Source organism: Stylophora pistillata, chromosome 2 (genome assembly GCF_964205215.1).
Source record: "Stylophora pistillata chromosome 2, jaStyPist1.2, whole genome shotgun sequence".
NCBI classification, from domain to species: domain Eukaryota; kingdom Metazoa; phylum Cnidaria; class Anthozoa; order Scleractinia; family Pocilloporidae; genus Stylophora; species Stylophora pistillata.
Window position 1 is genome coordinate 9,845,436 of NC_142520.1, and position 20,314 is coordinate 9,865,749.

Consider the following 20,314-nt stretch of genomic DNA (forward strand, 5'->3'; position numbering starts at 1 on the left):
CTTATTTCTGGCTATTGCGGTCCATAACTGAACCTAACGACGGCAAAAAGGAATTACCTTTACATAAGTAATGGACAGAAAGGTAAAATTATAAAAAAATACAAACTTACCTAGGATGTAGGTGGTGTTCCAACCGCGACGTGGCAGTGTTAAGTCGATCATGGATCAAGTCGCTCGGAATTTATTTTCATCTTTTACTTATAAGAAATTCTTGCAATAATTCAGTCTTCGCTGTTCCTCCCCTCGCCCCTTATTTCAAGCTTAGCCCCATGAAAACAGTGTTCAGGAACACGCTGTGTATTTTTTTTGGCAATTTTTTTAAAGGGTTTTTATTCAAACCTGTGCGATTTTTCCCTTCGCCACTCGTAACAAATCACTGTCACAGTGATTTCTAATGATTGTATTTGTTTCAGAGAAGTTAACGCACTTTGAGAGTTTCGGTTGAATTCCGTGAACAATTCATTAGCGATTTTCTTTGCGACCTCCTCGAGGAGACAAACTTAACAAACGTTAGAAATAGACAAAAGAAGCTTACTGAAAGGAACAAAATGGAGAAGAGAAATAAACAAAAACAGTGAACTTTTATTTTAAATGCTAAAAAGAGTTTGGTGTAACAGCTGACCAAATTCCAGACGCCAGGTTCGTATTTCTTATCCTGAAATTTGTCAAAAAGCATATTATTAATCTGTACCAGGTCTAAATATACAGTAAGGGCGATGTCACTCGGTTTCTACATGAAAATGTATTTACATTCCTCTCAGGCACAATTTATTTTAAAGTAACAATTATTTAACTCTTTTGAGTACTTTAGTATTACACGACGCAAAAACCTAAGCTTGATTCTCGAAGCTTTAGACTAAAACTAGTTTAGTTAGAAGAGTAAGCAAGCTTTCTCCGGACTCGTAACACAGCTCACGTCTTTACTGGGACCTATAAGAGAAAAAGGATATATTTTTCTCAATGCAGAATGTCAGCTTTTCTGTTAAAAATATAGCCATTTACTGGCTGCCATAACTTGGCAAACAAAGTTACACAAAGGCCAAGTGACAATTTTTAAATTCGAATTTCAGGGATTACAATCATTGCCCAATGCTTGACCCAACACACAGCCCGAGCTGCCAAATTAAATATTTCCGTTACCAAATAAGAAAAGACTCAAAGCATCGCTAAATGCTCTACTCCTTCCTCATGATTTTCTTTCATGCTTTTTCTTAAAGAACGTTTCTATGTCCTCTTTCTACTTGAGTTTCCTAGCATGTTTGGATCCCTCTTAAGGTATCTGTTGGGGTACTTGGTACACAAGATAGTTATGCCCTCCCCAGTGCTCGTGACTCACGAGGATTTTAGAGGATGCAACTTCTATCCAACAGACTGAAGTTTTATTTAGGATTAGTTCTTCATTCTGCCAATATTAATAGTAATGATGATTATGAAAATTATGATGAAGATAACGATAATAATGACGATGATGAAGTTAATAATAAAATACATAAAAATCATAGATTTTACAGCATCATGATTAAGCCCATTCACATTGTAGTTTCTGGTACCTTACGATTCTGGCCAACTTCACCCATTTTTTTTATTATTTTCTAATTTTTTTTCTTACCTGTCCATCTTGAAGGACCATGTACTGCCCTTGCCCATAAGACTGAGAAACATCCACTTGTTGTGGTTGGTAACCAGTTGCTGCGGCTCCAGTTGGAGTAACTTGGACAAACTGAGACTGACCTCCTATCATGGCTCCAGATGTAGGGACTTGGACAACTGGCGGATGACCTCCCACGGCTCCAGAAACTGGCATCATGATCATCTGAGGTTGGCCTCCCTGTGGGACCGCTTGAACTGCAACCATACCACCAACTGTTTGCATTGGAACAGCCACAGGACCTCCAGGCATTTGGGAGACGGCGAACCCAGTGTTTACTGCTTGCATTACCTGACTCTTTGGATGGAAGAGAGCAGGGAATTAGCAACGTTGAACTTCAAATGCTATACCGACCACCAACGCATACGACTTTGACTTAATTAGACATCCAAGGAGGTAGTTGTGGAAAGGCTTGACGTAATACATGATAATACTTATTATAATGAAACAATGAACAGGATCTCTATCCTGGAATTTTCTAATTTATAAGTGGAGGAAATAATGGAGTGATGGGGTATAAAGGAATTGCTGGAGAAATCAAGCAACTTTTCCAACCTCTAAAAGGGCCTTTTTTAGTTTTCATTATTACTCTTTACCAGTTAGAACACATCTACATCTACAGGTGGAGAGTCCTGCAAAGGGGATACCCATCATAGCAAGACTTCAACAAAATAAAAAGGGGATGGGAGAGATAAATAATAAATAATAGTAAAATATATATTTATATTCAAATGCAAGTGCTCGGTATGGGCATTGCAAATATCTTTATATCATTCCACTGAAAATATGACCAATGAGAAGCCACTGTATATTGGACGCTATTAAACTCATACTTTTCCAGAGTCCACTGCAAAGTCATTTCTACAGCCATACCCAATTTTTTCAAGCGTTCTACCAAATGACCTAATTTGACATGCATCTTTTTGTGTTCTGCGCCATACGTTTAAAGACCTTTAATATATAATAAATGTCTTAAGAAATTTTTAAAACCGTGACTAAAATAATTTTCAAAAAACAACCCAATTCAAAGTCATTTTAATTGTGTTTTTTGTTTTTCAGTTGTCGCATTCACTGTGATGAGCAGTGCATTTCTATAGCATGCTATGACATATTTCAAGATTCATATGTAAATTACCATAAAAAATATTGGCCACTCGTGCAAAATTAAACTATCTATACCCCTTAAAAGCATTGCATAACTATCATATGTTTGATAAATCTTAGCATGCTCACCTCTTGCGGTGGGGGCCTACAACAGCAAATTTGCATCAAACAGCAGCAGATGGCAGCCCAGATTCCAATGGCAAATTCCACAATACCAAGAAGCAAAATGATAACAGCGAGTGCCAGCCCAGTGTTGTACCTGTGTCTTGAGAAGTAGTAACCTCCATAAGCAATGGAAAAGCTATAGCTGATGATGATTGTTCCACCCATCACAGCTGAGGTAATTGAGAAACCCATGAAGATGGCTGCCTGAAGTTTTGTTATAGAAAAAATAAAAAGCTATTCAGAATATGAAGAAGACGAAGAATGACAACAACAATGAAACATGTAAGAGAAGAAGCAGAAGAAGAACAACAACAATGACAACAACAAAAAGAATAATCATTCCGACTATTTTTAACTACTTTTTAATATTTTTTAACAATGTTTAACTGATTTTTAATCAATTAATTTATCAGTTTAATATTTAAGTTCTTCAAACTGTCCTAAACTAAACTGTTGAGCAGCACTTCTGCAAACAGTAGCTGTACTGATGAAAACTTTATCACTCTCCGACATGTTTCCTCCAACTGTCGAAGAATTAAGTCTTCAGAGAGTTTTACATGTGACACTAAATGCCTGTAGGTATATGCCATGGTTAGCAGCCATTATGGAGGCCAATGACCATAAAAGGTTTGGCTGTACTTACAAACAGGAACAGGTGATGTTGCGAAAAATTTGAAATATACAAGGCAAAGTGAGGTAAAATATGTTGGGGCGACGGTTTTCGCTAAAAACCTTGGCCCCTAGACTAATTTAAAGAAGGCATTGTACGATGGCTGCGTGCAACCTGAGCTGAATGCACAACGGCAACAAAATTGCAACAATCCTAATTTAATATGATTCGATTCAAACAGTGTAATATTCTTGTAAGTCATGAACAAACAGAGTCAGTGGATACAACAAAATGAGCTGATGATGGCATGATTCATGCCTAAACATGTCTTTAAAAAGTTTTCTCGTGAATTTGAAATGTTGCCAGACCCTTGGATATCTTCTCGCCCCATTCTTGATGCTAGTATGACTTGTGTGTTTCCACATGATAAAATCAACTTGCAAAAACATTGCGAGAAGAACTTGACCCTTCTAGAGTACCAAGGATACCCAGATCATGGGATTATCCCTACTACTAATTGTGCTGTTTGTAGATCACAAAATTAACTTACAAAAACATTGCGAGAGGAACTTGGTTGTTTTTGGGTACCAGCGATACCCAGACCCCCTGTAATGCACATCTGAAAGGAAAAGAAGATTTAAGTTTATTGGATGATTAATCAAATTCGATTAATTAATTCCCGGAATTTCATCTAGCGTTTTTAGTATTTCCAATTTATCTTGGCATAAACTTATTCCAAAGTCTTAATCTCCATAAACAAACAATGAAAAGCACTGAACAGCGATTTTGCTAAAAACAGCAAAGTTCCCTCTGAACCGGAAATCCAGCCAGAATATAGGCTCCGTGTAGGCTCTTTTTCGAATTTCCGACGGGCGTAGTGTAGTGTTTTCAACAGCTGTCATTCCCGGAGTTCGGAATGCCCACCCGATCAGCAGTCGAATGTCGTCATGCAAATGAACCGAATATCATTCATTGTCTGGGTGTTACGAAAACGAAGACCCTCGAAAACGAAGACCTAAGACGTGAGACCCCCGGTCTTCGTTTTCGTACTACGAAAACTAAGACCCCCTGTCTTCGTTTTCGTAGTACGAAAACGAAGACCTCATAAACAGAAAACCGTAGAAATTACAAGTTAAACAGACATTAAACAGCAACAACGCTTATTAATATAGATCGTTTTCACGTGACGTCACAGAATTAATTTCCGCCATGTTGGTGCACATCCGAGTCACGTGTTTCAGTAAGAAATATATGCAAACAGAGTCCAAAGTTATAATTCTTCTCAGTTCACTGTCGAAAATTATGGCTTCCGAGGAAAAAAAAAATTCTTCGTCTGATCCTGACAATGTTGTTCAAATTCCCCTGTCTGATTACGCTAAAAAGCTGGATGGGAAAGTCAGAGAGCGCTACGTTAAGAAAATCTCGACGATTGGAATCGATCCTGCCTTGATAGAGGGGAAACACTTCGAACCTGACTGTCTTCCGCCGGTTGAATCGACAGATTTACTCTGTTATTTGGTTCTTGAGACCAGCTTTTACACGCAAAAGCAATTTAAAGCCTTTCGTAGTCTGGAAGCTTCCTTGAAACTGTTGCAATGGAAATACCAAAGCGGTAAGCAAGATCCTGCATTGGCATGTTCAGTTTAAGTTTCATTAAAGTGAGAACAAATTCTTGAAACTGTGACAAAGTTGGCGACTTTCTTACAACGAATTTCGAAACATACTGTAGAACTGTTTGCAGGACATCATAAGCAGGCAATCCAGTGTAAAATCTCACCTTCTCGTTGTCATTTGCGAAGTAAGTCTCGTCGAATGTTGGTTTGGCAGTCGAGGTGTGAAATAAATAATCGAACTCCTCAGTTTGAGTAGCTGTCCCTGTTTCAGTTTCCACTTCCATCGCTGAGTCCAAATTGAAAGAAATGTCACTGACCTTTTCCCCTGGTTCGTCAATTTTTTGTCGCTTGGCCTCGATTTCTTCCCTGAGCCGCTTTTCATTTTCTGCCGCAACACGCTTCATCTCACGATCTCTGACCCTCTCGTCTCGTTTCTCGGCAGCTTCTAGATCTGCTTGAAGCTTTTCTGCGGCATCACATTTATTATGGCCTAAATTCTGGGTTGGAATCCAATCTGGATCGTACCTATCCCACACTTTTGCAGCTTTCCCTGAGATAAAATGTCTACCACAGACTCGTCCGTGCTCCAAAATGCTGTCCGTGAGGTCTTTTCGGCTGATGGCAGAAATCCATTTTTTTCGCCTTTCCTCGCTAAGAATTCTTATTTCGTCGCCTTGATTTGTTACAACTGAAGGAATTCTTGCCATATAAACTCCTTTATCACGAACAGTTCGGGTTCCACAGCCAAAAATCGCACACAAAACCATTTTTTAGAGCTCACGCGATACGAGTTCACTGTTTACATGTGCACCAATATGGCGGCCAATTGTAAAGTGGTCACGTGACTGAAAACGATCTATAATACATTACACTTCACGCGTTTCTTCCCATTATTATCCGTATTATCATACGGCCCGTCTTGTCTGTTCTGTTTCGCTATGCGAGCCAATTTGGTGTTGATATTCTCGAGGGTTTCCTCGGGTAAACTTACAACACATATTACTATTATTTTGGAACAGCAAGCAGAGATCGAACGCTAGCCGCGTTTGATTTATAGTTAGCATTGCGTGACAGAATAACAGAGAAGGCGTTCTCTACAGGAAAAAATTACTCTTGGGTTCTGTCAATAAATGATCAATTTCTACTGTATTTCGTAGCTAAAATAGATTCTTACGGTCGTTCAGCTTTCTCTGCTGGAAAATTCTCATTAAAAAGTAAGCAATTCTTTTGGCTAATGCAGGGTCTTCGTTTTCGTAGTACGAAAACGAAGACCTTGTAAACAGAAAACCGTAAAAATTACAAGTTAAACGCATATTAAACAGTAACAACGCTTAGTAATATAATACATACTTCACGCGTTTCTTCCCATTATTGTACTACCCGTATTATTATACTGCCCGTATTATTATACGGCCCGTCTTGTTTGTTCTTTCTCGCTATGCGAGCCAATTTGGTGTTGATATTCTCGAGGGTTTCCTCGGGTAAACTTACCACACGTACTATTATTCTGGAACAGCAGGCAGAATTCGAACGCCAGCCGCCTTTGATTTATAGTTAGCATTGCGTGACAGAAGAACAGAGAAAGCTTTCTGTACAGGAAAAATGACTCTTGGGTTATGTGAATAAATAATCGATTTCTACTGTATTTCGCAGCTAAAATAGATTCTGACGGTCGGTAAGCTTTCTCTGCTGGAAAATTCTCGTTAAAAAATAAGCAATTCTTTTGGCTAATGCAGGGTCTTCGTTTTCGTAGTACGAAAACGAAGACCCTTTATTAAAAGCAGACAATCTTTTGAAAGTACGATTGTGGAAGTACCCCGAGCACTAGTAATTGTTACTTCAGCTTTTGATATGTTAAGACAGTTTGCGCGTGATTTTTCTTGGTCTTTCTTCAGCCACCACTGCTTTCGGCTCTTGGATTTGTTTTTCTATGCATTGAGTCCAAGTTTGGAACAGACATCCCTGACGAAGGAGCGATTGGAATATTTTAGGGCCTCAATAAGGTTAAGCAGGCTTTATTCGGGCGCGTTCTCTCTTTTTCGGCCTAGCGCGCGTTGCGTAACGGACGTGTACAGTGAGAGAACACGATCTTGTTGTTGGCGGTGTGACAAAACAATGGCTTCCTTTGAACAATTTAGGTCGAAGGCCGACTATTGCACGTGCGGCTGAGGGAAACATTTTTGCGCGAAACTTAAGCCACATGTTGAGATGGAGCGGTGAAAAATTCAACTATGTCGGTTTTTCGAAAGTTTAAGCTTCCCCAGCTAATACGAAGAGGGTCACCTGGCAGCGAAATTGCAGAAGAGATTCCACGCTTCAAATGTAATGAATTGCCGGTAAAACAGAGAATAGGACAAGGTTCCTTTGGAGATGTTTACACAAGGGCCTCAATAAGGCTAAGCAGGCTTTATTCGGGCGCGTACTCACTTTTTTGGCCTACCGCGCACTGCGTGACGGACGTGTATAGTGAAAAAAGACACGATCTTGCGAATAACTCTTTTACCTTGTTTTGCATTTTTGATTGAAATACCTGTACCACGGTGTATCAGGAATGGAAATGTTCCAAATAAACATAGTCCAGTTATGTTATTAACACTTTATTATTACAAATTATAATAAATTGGTATCACAATCAAACATGTGGTCTTCCTATATATATTTAGGGAACACTACCTTTTCTAGGTATTTGTATTTTGTTTCCACGTTATTTACGACAACGGTATGACATTTCCTATCTCCTGAACTTTTGTATTCGGTTGTGTAAACAATTGATGAAAAGTGGAGACGATTCCCCAAGGTTAAAAGTGTGTACAGCCTCTGCACAAATAACCAGAGATGCTGATGTTCGACTCTATACTGGCATGTAAAATACAGATGCTTTCAGAACCTTATTTGAGTATTTACTCCCACCATAAATCCTAAAATTTAAAACTACACAATATCGATGGCTAAAAAACATATTCTAATTTCTCAACCGAAAGAAGTGCTTTTTAAAATGCCATTCTCGCACCATCGGCGGTCACGAGGTCACCTTCAAACAACATATTAATCTGCCCATAAAACGCAGTGATAAAAAGGTACTTCGCCAAAAATTCGGCACTTACTTTCAGAAACGCCTTATCTATGTTCCCACTAGATTTGGAGACGAAAATAAGCGATTTTCCCTTTATAAAGTTACGATATTGAGTGAAGGTACCGACGCGCGTCCAATAATTACAAAAGAATACATTGCTTGTTGCTACGCAACGAGGTTTTGTTTGACCCCTAAACAATATAGCCGTAAAAACCGTGGAAGGGTCTATTCTGCCTGCTGTTCCAGAATAATAATATGTGTTGTAAGTTTACCCGAGGAAACCCTCGAGAACATCAACATCAAATTGGCTCGCATAGCGAAACTGAACAGACAAGACGGGCCGTATGATAATACGGATAATAATGGGAAGAAACGCGTGAAGTGTAATGTATTATATTACTAAGCGTTTTCTGTTTACAAGGTCTTCGTTTTCGTAGTACGACAACGAAGACTGGGGGTCTTAGGTCTTAGGTCTTCGTTTTCGAGGGTCTTCGTTTTCGTAACACCCTTCATTGTCTTTGAATCCGAAGTTTCAGAGTTTCCTTAAAGCATAAACACTACATGTTCTGACAAACTTCACGGTAGAGTGATGCGAATTGTTTCAAATTCATTAAGTCAGCCTCAAATAATGCAAGATTTACGTTCTTCCAAAATGTACAATTTCACTCATTATGTAAATTTCAAACTAGATTATATCATGTCGGTTGCTCATTTTTTTGTTTCGAAGCGGTTGAGACAAGATTTCAATACAACATGAGAGCAAGGTAACACTTAAGGTATTTCATCCTCGCACACGAATAGAACAACGGCGATGAATAATAAAAAATCAAGCTCACAATGTAAATACGTTGTTGGCGTCGGCTGAGAAACTTACCCAAATACCGATCCAGATACCAAATTACACATAACGAGTCCAAGAAAATTCAGTTAGACTATCTCCAATGCCGAAGCAAAGGAGAAGAGCGCCGACAATGATATGGGTGATGGCGAGATACCTGCCCATATCTGTAGTCCTGATTGCCTGACCCGCCATGTTGGTACAGAGGCGATTTTGAAATAGTTTCGACAACGTCATTATTGACCGACAATGAATCTTTAACAATTATTCCCAGAGCGCGCATTAGATATGAGATGATAGATAGCCAACAAGGCGTGTAGCGCCGAGTTGGCTATAATCATCTCATATTCAACAAGCGCGAGTTTACACGTTTTATTAAAAACGTGTAATTAAATTATTAAATTTTATGAAATTTTATGAAATTTTTAGCTCCCTTTTGATTTTAAACTGACACGTACGCTTGCCATATTTGTAGATTATGGTATATTGGCTGATATACCATAATGGTTAAGCCAATAAAAAGCCTTGAATTGCATTATCCAATGATCTAGTTATTAATAATTCACAATGTCACGGAATATAATTAATTTTTTTTGTGCATACACCAGAGACGGTCCCGCCATGGCGAATAGATTTATTTCTTTGGAGACATTTTTCTGCCAGAATCAAATTGACATCGTGATGATGAGGAAGAAAATCCTTTAAAAACTTTATATCCGTACCTCCTTCTTTATCGCGTCTTGTCACATGTAATGTAAACAAACTAGTCACGCAATTTCCATTCTCTTGATTTGTCACGCCAGGTAGAGAGTTTCTGACGAAATTGAAAGTGAAAGTGAAAGTGAAAGTGAAAGTGAATGATTCGATACCTTAATAGCAGCATAGGCTGAATTGCTAAGGTCTACAGTGTTACTAAGGTTGAGATCGGACGTCAGCATTATCAGGCGCCTCTGGCAGCCGCTTTAGTCCATGTAACGACCTCACCTTTTCCCCCACACATCCCACCCCAGGGGAGGACATCCATCACACAGTAATCTCGTGTGTGGGAAATTAACGTCTCCTACCCCTAACCCTGCAGGAGACGGGAAATTGAGATACACGAAAATACATGGAGAAATCAATGTTTCTCTACGTGTTACTGATTAGCTCAAAATAATCACTTCAAGCCAAGCTTTAATAATTAGGGACCGGACATTTATTAGAGGGGGGGGGGGGTGGAGTGGTACATTTCAATTTTCCTATACATAATTTCTCGTGGGCCTGTTCTTGCCAAAGCATTACACAATGTGGCCCCCCTTTCTACTCTGTACATAAAATAAAATGACCCGCCCTCAACCACAGAAACAGTTTTAGTACAACTATAAACTCATCGAACTATTTAAAACAAATAGCGAAAATAAGAGAAAGGCACAGAAGAGAAAAGCTGGACGAGAAGAAGAGAACTTAATTTCCAAACCTCTGTCTGATGGTAAGATTCCAGTTAAGGAAGTCAATGTGGCTGCTCTAATATCTTTATAATTAAAGGGACGCAAGTTAACTGGCTAAAGCAAATGATATAAAGAGGGCTTATAAGTGATCAAGCTTGTACGCTAATTAAAGAGTACTTGCCCTCTATCAGCTCTTCAAACGGTGAATCAGAGGACAGTGATACTGAATAATACTAGTAATACATGAAGTCTTTTTTCTTATTTAAAAGGTCTGCTATACACCATGCTATGTTGGTTTGTTACTGCTATCATTTTGACAAAAAATCATACTTGACTCGTTGTTGATTCTTTCAGTGTTGTTTCTTTTTTGTGGAACGGGAATTGGAATGCACAAAAACGAATGGCCCCTCAGAAATGGTTGCAAAATTTTACGTAGCCCCCCATTTTCAGGTGCACAAAAAGTTATGACTCCCACCCCATTTGCACCAACCCACCCACCCCCCCCCCCCTCTCTCCTCCTCTAATAAATGATCGGTCTCTTATTCGATCTAAAGTGGTCTAAAAGAAAAACAATCATAATTCGCAATCAGAACAAATGCAAATCAAGTCTTAATCTCCTAACTAAATTCAGAAAACTTCAAAGTAAACTTACTTCCGTGGCGGGTCGTCACAACAGTCGTACTTTAGGGGTCAACATCTTCGTTTAACAGAGTCTTGAGATAAGCGGAATTTTAGACAGACCATGAGATAACATCTCTCAATATATGAAAATCATATATTGTACTGCGGTTAAAGAAATGCATAGGTGAACGATCTTCGCAATAAGGAACACCTCTTGATCGTGAGCACTAGTGAAAATGAGACTTGAAAAAAATTCAGGCCCGTACGGCATTCGAACCCATGACCTCTGTGATACTGGTACAGTACGTGCTCTATAGCCCTATGAATCCAATATTCATGATCACGCTACGCTGTGCATTTACTTTGTTATTCGTTTCAAGGGTTTCATTAGCTATTTACCTCCCTTCGTCCAGTCGCGACAAATAGCTGTCGCTGAGTCATTTCTAAGTATACCTTAGTTTCTGAGAATTTAATGCAGGTCTGAGAGTTTCGGTTGAATTCAGTGGATTATTCATCAGCGTGTTACTTTGCAACCTTGTCGAGAAGAAGACGAATAGAAAACAAAAGACGACAAGAAGACGAATAGAAAAAAAAAAAAAATGAAATAAAATAATAAGGATTTGGTGCAACCAAAAACCAAATTCCAAACTTTCGTATATCTCATCAATAAATCCTCAAAATGCATATTTTTAACCTATAATCGGACTGCAGAGACAATAATAGTTGTCACTTGGTTTCTACATTAATTTTTGTTTTCATTTGTTTTCAGGCACACCTTGTAGGAAGCATCCTAACATGATCATGAAATCTGTAACTTTCACAAACTACCACGCAAGCTTTGTAATGACATAACAATACGAAAGTTGAGAGTCACGCAAATTTTCATTGGCTCCAACTTTGCTCTCGCAGGCTTTCCACTGTTTTCTGATTCACAGGATTTACCAGTTTAATTAAGAATCGCATAAGTGAATAAAATCTCGCACTCTGATTAGTTAACGAAGCGAGGTATTTAGCGTGGAATTGTGAGTTCAAAACGAGACCGAGTGATAATGTTTCGCATCTATGTATACATAACAACTATCGTCAAATTGTAACACCAAGACTGTAAGAGGGTTTTTCTACAATGTCATTTAAAATGTTTTCAGAGCCATCATCACCTTTTGAAGAGCCAAAAACAAACAAAAGCGCTTTTCAACGTGACCCGGAGGTTCTGTATTGCGCGCTCTGGATAAAAACAAACAATATTATTGCTGTTTTCTTTTATTCACTTATGCGATTCAAGAAAAATCCATCACCTGACTCAAAAATTCTGGGTTAAATTACACTCGCAATTCGATATCGCACTCACCGCCTCGCGATATCGGTTTTCGCATGCACCTCAATGCGGAATTACCTCGTCAGGTAATGAATTTTCCTACAAGGTATACGTAACATTTTCTTGATTCTTTTGAGTACTACGAATTAAGTACTGAGTACTTCGCATTACGCGAAACAAACATCTAGATTAGGTTATATTCTAAATAGACTAAATCTAGGTTAATTTGAGGAGTCAGCAGGCTTTCTTCAACTCGTAACACGGTAACGGCCTTTACGGAATCTGTAAGAGAAACAGGACATTTTATTCTCATTTGAGAATGATAGCTTTCCTGTTGAATAAGAAACGTACCGAAATACCGATCATCCCAGAAGACAAATATCTTAGCCCAGAACTTTCATTTACTAAATCTGCTATGTCAAAGCAGAAGAGAACAACGCCGACAAAAATGTGACTAAAGCAAGATTTAACAAAAAATAGTGTTTGCATTTGCTCACGTCAGCAGCGTACACCCATGGGCAAATGGGGGACGCTAAATTGACCAATCAGAGCGCGCGCTTTACTTTGGTTATGTTATAAACTTACTTATGTCGGCAGTCCCGACAGTGTGGTCAGCCATATTGAAGACGATGTTTTCTCAGTGATTTTCCATTCGTGCAGGCCAATCTTGAGCGTTTGACTATCGGTTAGATCTGAATTGTACCAATTAGAAAGTTGCTGCACTTGTACCGGCTTTGCATTCCTGACGAAAGATGTTCCATGTCAGAACATCATGATTTTAGTGCTTTGCGTCACTTGTATGCAATTCACTCCTCGATATACGCGCGAGAAACGTTCAGCCGCATCTCACTAGGGGTCAATTGGTCAAAACCATAGATACGAATGGCAAGAAGCAGCTCATTAGAGATCAAAGTCATGGTCTTACCGGTTGTTGTAAGAGGGACGCAAGAGTTCTTTCTTTTGTTTATGTTTTATTTTTCGTCTGGAGAGGATGTCTTCCGTTGAAAAAAAAGTCATTAACATCTCTTCAAAAGTGTTTTAACGTTGGGCATTTTTTTTCTTTTATTATCAACTATCATTATACAAACTGAAAGAATAAAAGCAGACTCAGAGGTGGATCCAAGAGGGGGATGAGGGCAGGGGGGGGGAAGGAAGGGAACGGGGAAAGGGGGGCTCTAGAACATCCCTTCCCAACAGACCTGTAGGTATTTTCTAACTAAGAGTTTGACACCAGAATCCTTGCAATAACAGGATTGCACAGTACTACTCAGCATGAGCAAGAGATTGTAAATAGTTTATATCCAAAAACAACTATCTTTTTTAAATCAAAGTTTAAGCCTTCCTCCTCTCTCTATAAAGTATTCCTGGATCCACCCCTGATGAAGACTAAGCGTAAGAAGAAACGGTGTTTGTCCTCTTCTGATATCCTTCTCGATAATCTGTGCACCCCACCAACTTCTTCACACATCCTACACCTAGAATTAACGTATGATAAAATACATTGTAAGTATTGATCAACTATCACTGATGGCGAAAAGTTTTGTTTACTCATGAAACAGTTCCCGAGTTTAAGCTGGTTTGAGCCCCGTGGTATCTGAGCTCATACGCCTTGGACAACGAAGAAGGTGATGTATCATACATTTCTTGAAAATTTTGCAGCTTCAGGTAAGTTAATTCTCTGGATATTGTTGATGAAAACATCTCTTCACTCGAGACTGCGCATTATGCGATGATATAGTTACCAGCAGTTCAAATCCTACGCACACTAAATTGTAAACTTTTCGAAGACTAACCCACTACACCTGCTCGTTGTTCAGAGCCATGTACTTTCCATGTCCAGCGGACTCGGCCATCTCTACTCCCTGAGACACGGGAGCTGTGGGCATGGAGGCATCTGCAGGAGGCATCTGCATCACCAGTGGCTGACCTCCGATAGCTCCAGATGCAGGCACCATGAACACTTGAGGCTGGCCCCCCTGTGGAAACTGTGAGTCAGTTTCCGATGCAACTAGACCACCAGGTGCTTGCATTGGAACCGCAACAGGACCACCATGACCATAAGTCAATACTGGTTGCATCATTTGTCCCTGGAAATGACAAAGGATTTCTATCCACTCACAAACAACGACAGCGACAGGGGTAGAAAAGGGAATATTTCCTCAGTGTCCTTATAAAAAAAAAGCAATTCACGTCCCTACTTCGAAGTCTACGCTCTATCTTTTTATGTTTTTACAGAGATAGCGTTCTTTGACCGTATTTTCATGTTATGTCCAAGAGGTAGTAAACACATATAGGCAGCCGCAGTATTACTATGAGAAAAGAATATTAATTTATAGTTGAAGTTTTCCGTCGCCGCCATAAATTTTATTCCCCCTTCTGTAGAAACAAAGACGGGAAATTATTCTTACTCAGTCTTACCTGCTGAAATTGGTTACTGTAGCAACATGAGCACACTTTCATCAGGCAGCAACAGATGGCTGCCCAGATTCCCATGAAAAACTCCAAAATCCCAATGAACAGAATAATGCCAGAGATTGCCATTTCGCCTTCATATCTCGAATTCCTTGATCTGCCATAATAGCGGTAATAGTCATCTGAATTCGTGGAAATTGAAATGCTGTAAAAAATGATGATTATCCCACCAAAAACAGCTGAGGTGATGGAAAAACCCATAAAGATAGCGCCCTAAAAAGTTCAAATTAGATTCTAATGAGGTTTTATTTTATTGCAATGCTATTCATATGAATAAACCTTTAATGGTTTCTTTCCTGAAACGTGGGTGCCTACTATCAAAAAGCGCAACAGCCTATCGGTACAAAGCGCACCTATGAGGGAACGAAGTGTAATACTTGGAGTAATTATTAGGATCAAAGTACACCAGTGTTAGCATCGCCTAACGAAGACTAGCAGTTTTGAAGTCGAATTGTTGCGATCAATGCTTGCGTCCTACATGGTGGGACAAACAATTAAAGGTTCATTTATCTATAAAACCACAAGGAACGAAAACACTTTTTTAATACTATTTGAGTACTCAGTTAACTGATGTTACTGTAGCCAAAAGGCTAGCGTATGTTTTAACATGACAACAACAGGGGAATAAAATCCCACGACGAGTGAGCAATCACGAAACTGGCTTGTAGGGATAAAAACGTAGTCGTCGTATTTTTCAACTCAACATATCTTGCTCTCTACTTTTATATATCGAGCCCTGTTCCACGGACAAAACGAAACAGACTTCCTTTATCTATGCATGAATAGAGCTGTGACAGGTATCAACTCACAATTGTATCGCGGGAGGTAGTTCGCTCCTTGCGAGTACCAAGAACACCCAAAATTCCTGTGACGCCCATCTAGAATAAACAGAGAACATTATCAAGTAAGTAGGTACTGAGAAAAAGTAGAATTCCCGAAGAAAATAATTTTGTTAAATCAACTGAATTGATAATTTAAATTGGCCCTTCGTCACTCTGACGAAGTGCCAACGCTAGAAACATTGCTTCAGAATCTCTTTTAGGTGGCTAATTAATACATTATCAACTCAGTTTAATAATCAAAGGTTCTTGTTACACTCCCCCACCAACGCAGCACCACAGTTTCTTTAGAACCTTACCCCTTCATTCATTTCTCAAATGAATAAAGGGAAGGATCAAGCTATTTTGTATAATTTCTGTATTGACTGACCAACCCCTTTAATTTACTAGCTTAAAAGTACAGAAGATGAAAAAAAAAAGTGGCGCGTTTGAAAACGTTTTATGGAATTGACTTTAGAGTGTATGGTTTTATAAACTCTGTAAGAAATGTTTTGACTGCGTGACAAGCTGTTACAGCTTTAAGCATCGTTACTTTTGCTTTCATGTTGCTAAGTGATTGAACTATCGAATTTCGAATCCTGTGACAAGCAGATGGGTTTTCGGAAGCAAGTGAGGAGTAGCTGAGATCTTCTTTCGTTGATTGTGACATGTTCTGAGATTTTAAGCGTATTAAACACGTTTATTTCCACAACGCGAGTCTTCAGTGTCACAAGGAATTGGGGCCAGCAATTAGATTCCCCACAACTCACAGAATAAGTTTGCCTGTCCTAATTTGAGAGTGAATACATCAGAGTTACTGTTTCACATTTCAAAGTCACATTTGCCCTTGAAACTTCTTATCTAAACAGAATAGTCATATTTCGGCTTATGATACCACGAAAGGGTTTATTTATCAAATAGTTCATATAATACATGAATTATTCGATTGCTAATTATACGTGGTTCATAGTCTCTCCTCGAGCCTTGGGATATAGACTGTGTTTTATGCGCCAGTCCGTATACTACATTTGTTCCATACTCTGAGGTCCGAAACCAAAAGGCTGACGAAGGGCTAACGTTCGAAACGTCAGCTTTTTAAAGGTCGGCACACACGAGGGGACTAGTCCCTGCGACTAGTGCCAGCGACCAGTTTCATGCGACTAGTCCCTTCGTGTGAACTACACATTTCTGTGGTCGCAGGGACCAAAATTTGGTCCCTGCGACTGGTCGCACGAATTCAAACTGGTTTGAATTCGTGCGACCAGTCGCAGGGACTTGTCGCATGAAAAAAATGTTTGTCCCTTCGTGTGAACTGTTTGTGCGACCAGTCCCTGCGACTAAACGGTAAATAAGCCAATCACGGGTCAGTATGATGCGTGACCTCCGGTATTTGTAAACATTGCAGTTTCTATGAATTTTCACTGGATTCTAGATTTCTACAACTGAAGAATAAAAAACTATTTCTAGCTTTTGTAAACATATACAGATGTCTTGGAGCCGTTTTGATGGAATTTTTACCCTATTTTACTCTGTGTCTCTTAAAAATAAAAAAACAAAAACAAAACGGAACACGTAAAAGCATGAATAATCCGACTGAATAAGTGCAGTTCATTTGCGTTGATGTTTAATAGTGCTACAATGAAAAGTCACCATATTTTCATTGCTTTCGTGTAACGCACCAGACTAAAAAACATCTTTTGCCTCTTAATTTTCCTATGTTCTTGTGCAATTGAGTGCCCTCGTGCGAACGCCTTAAGGGACTAGTCCCTGCTACCGGTCCCCTCGTGAAAACCCTTCAAAGACTTGTCGCCGGGACTAGTCGCACGGACTAGTCGCAGGGACTAGTCCCCTCGTGTGTGCCGACCTTAACTCTTTCCGGTGGCCAATTTACAATTTCAACTTAGTTGATATTACCAAATTACCATATTTTATTCCGACCGCATGAACATAGAAGTTTACAGGCACGAGCTGTGAAATTTGTTCTTTAGGTGCATTTAAACACGTGACAATCTACCGTAATTCCAACTTGTTGTTGGGACAAAAGAAAGTTAGATTTTAATTCTCTCCGTATTGATGGTAAAACTAAAATAAACAGGCCAACATTTTGTGAAGTAAAGCCTTTGTCAATCATTTCCTGTACATGTACTTATTATTTACCCAAAAAGCAAGACCTTACTTAGGATCCAAACAGCATCGACCTTGCGATCGATTTGACGGTCAGATGAATGTCACTCAAAGACTTTCGAGATTCGACTGTAAAGGATAGATCGATCGGAGCTTCAATTAATTTATCCAGATAGCGAAGTCCATACCGAAAACTCGATTGCTATCCATTTCATCTCAGATACTCAATGCATTTGCACCCGAAGCTTCCAAACATAATCACGAGGAATACCTAATATGCCCAACGATAAAATACTGAAACTTCCCATCGATTTATATATCCGTGTCGATCAGTTCCAAAAACTGTACCATCGAGGTACGCGATGCGAAAATTGAGTCATTTTCGACAAATATACGAAGAAGTAAACAGTCTGACTGCACAATAGCAAGTGCTTAATTATGTCGACTTACATAAATGGCGTATGATACACATAACTCACCCAAATACCGATCCAAATTCCAAAACATATATAGCCGGTAAAAAAATAAGTAGTAGCATAATCTGCGATACCGAAACAGACGAGGATAAAGCCAAGAAAAAGGTGTGCTATGGCAAGAAACCTCCCAACAGTCGTCGCCTGTGATGAATAATCCGCCATGTTTGATTTGCAGATGAACTTTCCAGACGATTTGATCTCATTTTCATGTTTCCGAGTGAGTGACGTCAGTTTATGACGCGAACGTCACGCTAATTCAAAATAAAAGCTTGTTCTTTCTCTATCAATTTGTGGACTGGTGTTAGCTCTCAATTCCGAAAAGCAAGAGTTCTCATCTTCAGCGAAAGACCAAAATTTGTTGATCGGAGTCTTCTTTCTCCTAAGTCTTATCTTTTTCTTCTCATTCAAATCAGATGTCTTTGTTCATTGCTTTGTGGTTCTTTTGTGGTTTTCATGGGGTTACTAATAACTAGTCAAAAGGAGGTCAGATCACATGTGTTTTTTTTTCTTTCTTCATTAATGCTAAAAAATTGTCGAATTTCAAAACAAAACTCTCTTTACAGTACCTTTGAGGAATATTTCATGATAAGCGTGTGCACAGCGAGGTATAAACGCAAGCAGGAAGAGCACGTACGACAGAGAATTGCTCGAGACGCCGAGTGCCAATATAGCCAATATAGCCAATATAGCTTTCAAGAGCACCTTACAGGCTTTTTAATTCTTCGACACCTCGATATACTCGCAGCTAAAAGGAATTATTTCATTTGAACATGCGTTAACATCTTCTAGGCGAAAATGGTTCCTTTTTTTGTGATCGGCTACAATGTTCTCGCGGGATACATGTAGCTTTCCCCCGCCGTCTCGCAGTGTTGGTCTGCAGTATGGCATAGAAACATTGGCAATTAACAGCAGGGGGAGGGGGGCCAGGGAAAAAGAAAAATATAGAAGTTGTTCTAGAGAAGTGTCTCAACTAATTTTCTTTGGGTACTGATCGTGGTCATGTGAATGTCACGAGATCACGAGATATATGTGAATATATATAATATATGTAATAATATATAATAATAATATAATAATAATAATAATAATATATATAATATATATGTAATAATATGTAATAATATATATATATAATATATGTGAATATCTCGAGATCTTATGGGGTTAACATTTATCAAGACTTAAACTTGTCATTTACAGAATGTTTGTAAAAATATCGCCTCTACCTTAAATGCAATTAAAAGAAGAAGGCATCTTGTCCCTTTAAATGTTCTAATTGATTTTTTACCACCATAGTTTAACAACATTTTGATTATTGCAGCGTTATCTGGTGTAACTGGGGTTCTAACCTTTTTGAAAAACTACAGAAGCTGCAAAACTGCGTAACCCGATCAGCCACCTCTGTTATGAAGCAAAAAACTTTCTATGGATTGACCCCTGAATATCTAAAATCTCGTTATATTTCCCGAAATGATATTACCTGTTACCGACTGAGGAACTCTGTTCTACAACCCCGAACCAACCATTTAAAGAAAGGCTTTTCCTATAGGAGTGCTATGATGTGACGCAGCCTTTCTCATTAGCTCCGATCAACAGTTTCTTTAAACCGAACTGAAATTAAAGTGCGTCACTGAAGGTTTTCAATGAGACACGGAATCCCAGAAAAGCAGCTTTAGAAATCAACGAGGTTATATTTTTATAATACTTTTTGAATCATTAGTTACTTTCGCTAAGCAGACTGATTAGACACTTTGTACTCTTATCTATCTATAATAACATTACAACACGGAAGTTGAGTTACGTAAATTTTCCGTCAACTTCAAGTTTGTTCTGATAAACTTATCACAGTTGCTAGGCTAATACTAGAAGACAAAAACTGGGACGGTCAATGAGTCACTTACTGAATTTTTGGTGAAAAAATACCTTCCCAAATACCGATCCACAACCCAGAAGACAAATAACCTGACGCAGAGATTTCATTTACTAAATCTGCAATGTCGACGCAGAAGA

General features: G+C 39.0%; 2 protein-coding genes across 3 annotated transcripts; both read right to left on the reverse strand.

Moving 5' to 3' along the window:
• Positions 1-562: 562 nt before the first annotated feature.
• LOC111343061 (uncharacterized) lies at positions 563-5,987 on the reverse strand. Its single transcript, XM_088748951.1, has 5 exons — positions 5,305-5,987; positions 4,078-4,146; positions 2,882-3,121; positions 1,610-1,945; positions 563-930 (listed from the first exon to the last, which is right to left on the reverse strand). Exons 1-5 carry the CDS (start codon positions 5,905-5,907, stop codon positions 913-915), a joined length of 1,266 nt encoding a protein of 421 aa, XP_088605077.1. The 5' UTR covers positions 5,908-5,987; the 3' UTR covers positions 563-912.
• Positions 5,988-13,448: 7,461 nt separating this feature from the next.
• Positions 13,449-18,655, reverse strand: LOC111343051 (uncharacterized). 2 transcript variants are annotated; one of them, XM_088750025.1, is made up of 5 exons: positions 18,308-18,655; positions 15,696-15,764; positions 14,833-15,099; positions 14,217-14,501; positions 13,449-13,889 (listed from the first exon to the last, which is right to left on the reverse strand). In XM_088750025.1, the coding sequence occupies exons 1-5, from the start codon at positions 18,464-18,466 to the stop codon at positions 13,884-13,886; spliced, it is 786 nt and encodes a 261-aa protein (XP_088606151.1). In that variant the 5' UTR covers positions 18,467-18,655; the 3' UTR covers positions 13,449-13,883. The 2 variants fall into 2 exon arrangements, with proteins under 2 accessions (XP_088606151.1, XP_088606150.1); XM_088750024.1 differs by having other exon boundaries at positions 14,208-14,501; positions 18,308-18,653.
• Between the last annotated feature and the right edge of the window lie 1,659 nt (positions 18,656-20,314).

Bases quoted from the DNA above. Each gene is read 5' to 3' on its own strand.
- LOC111343061 (XM_088748951.1), bottom strand. From the start codon at position 5,907: ATGGTTTTGTGTGCGATTTTTGGCTGTGGAACCCGAACTGTTCGTGAT. The intron at 4,147-5,304 runs GTGAGATTTTAC...TTTTCCTTTCAG, and splicing joins TCGCAAATGACAACGAGAAG to ATGTGCATTACAGGGGGTCT. The intron at 3,122-4,077 runs GTAAGTTAATTT...ACAAAACTTCAG, and splicing joins GTTCCTCTCGCAATGTTTTT to GCAGCCATCTTCATGGGTTT.
- LOC111343051 (XM_088750025.1), bottom strand. From the start codon at position 18,466: ATGGCGGATTATTCATCACAGGCGACGACTGTTGGGAGGTTTCTTGCC. The intron at 15,765-18,307 runs GTGAGTTATGTG...TGTTTATTCTAG, and splicing joins GAATTTGGATCGGTATTTGG to ATGGGCGTCACAGGAATTTT. The intron at 14,502-14,832 runs GTAAGACTGAGT...TGTCATTTCCAG, and splicing joins ACAGTAACCAATTTCAGCAG to GGACAAATGATGCAACCAGT.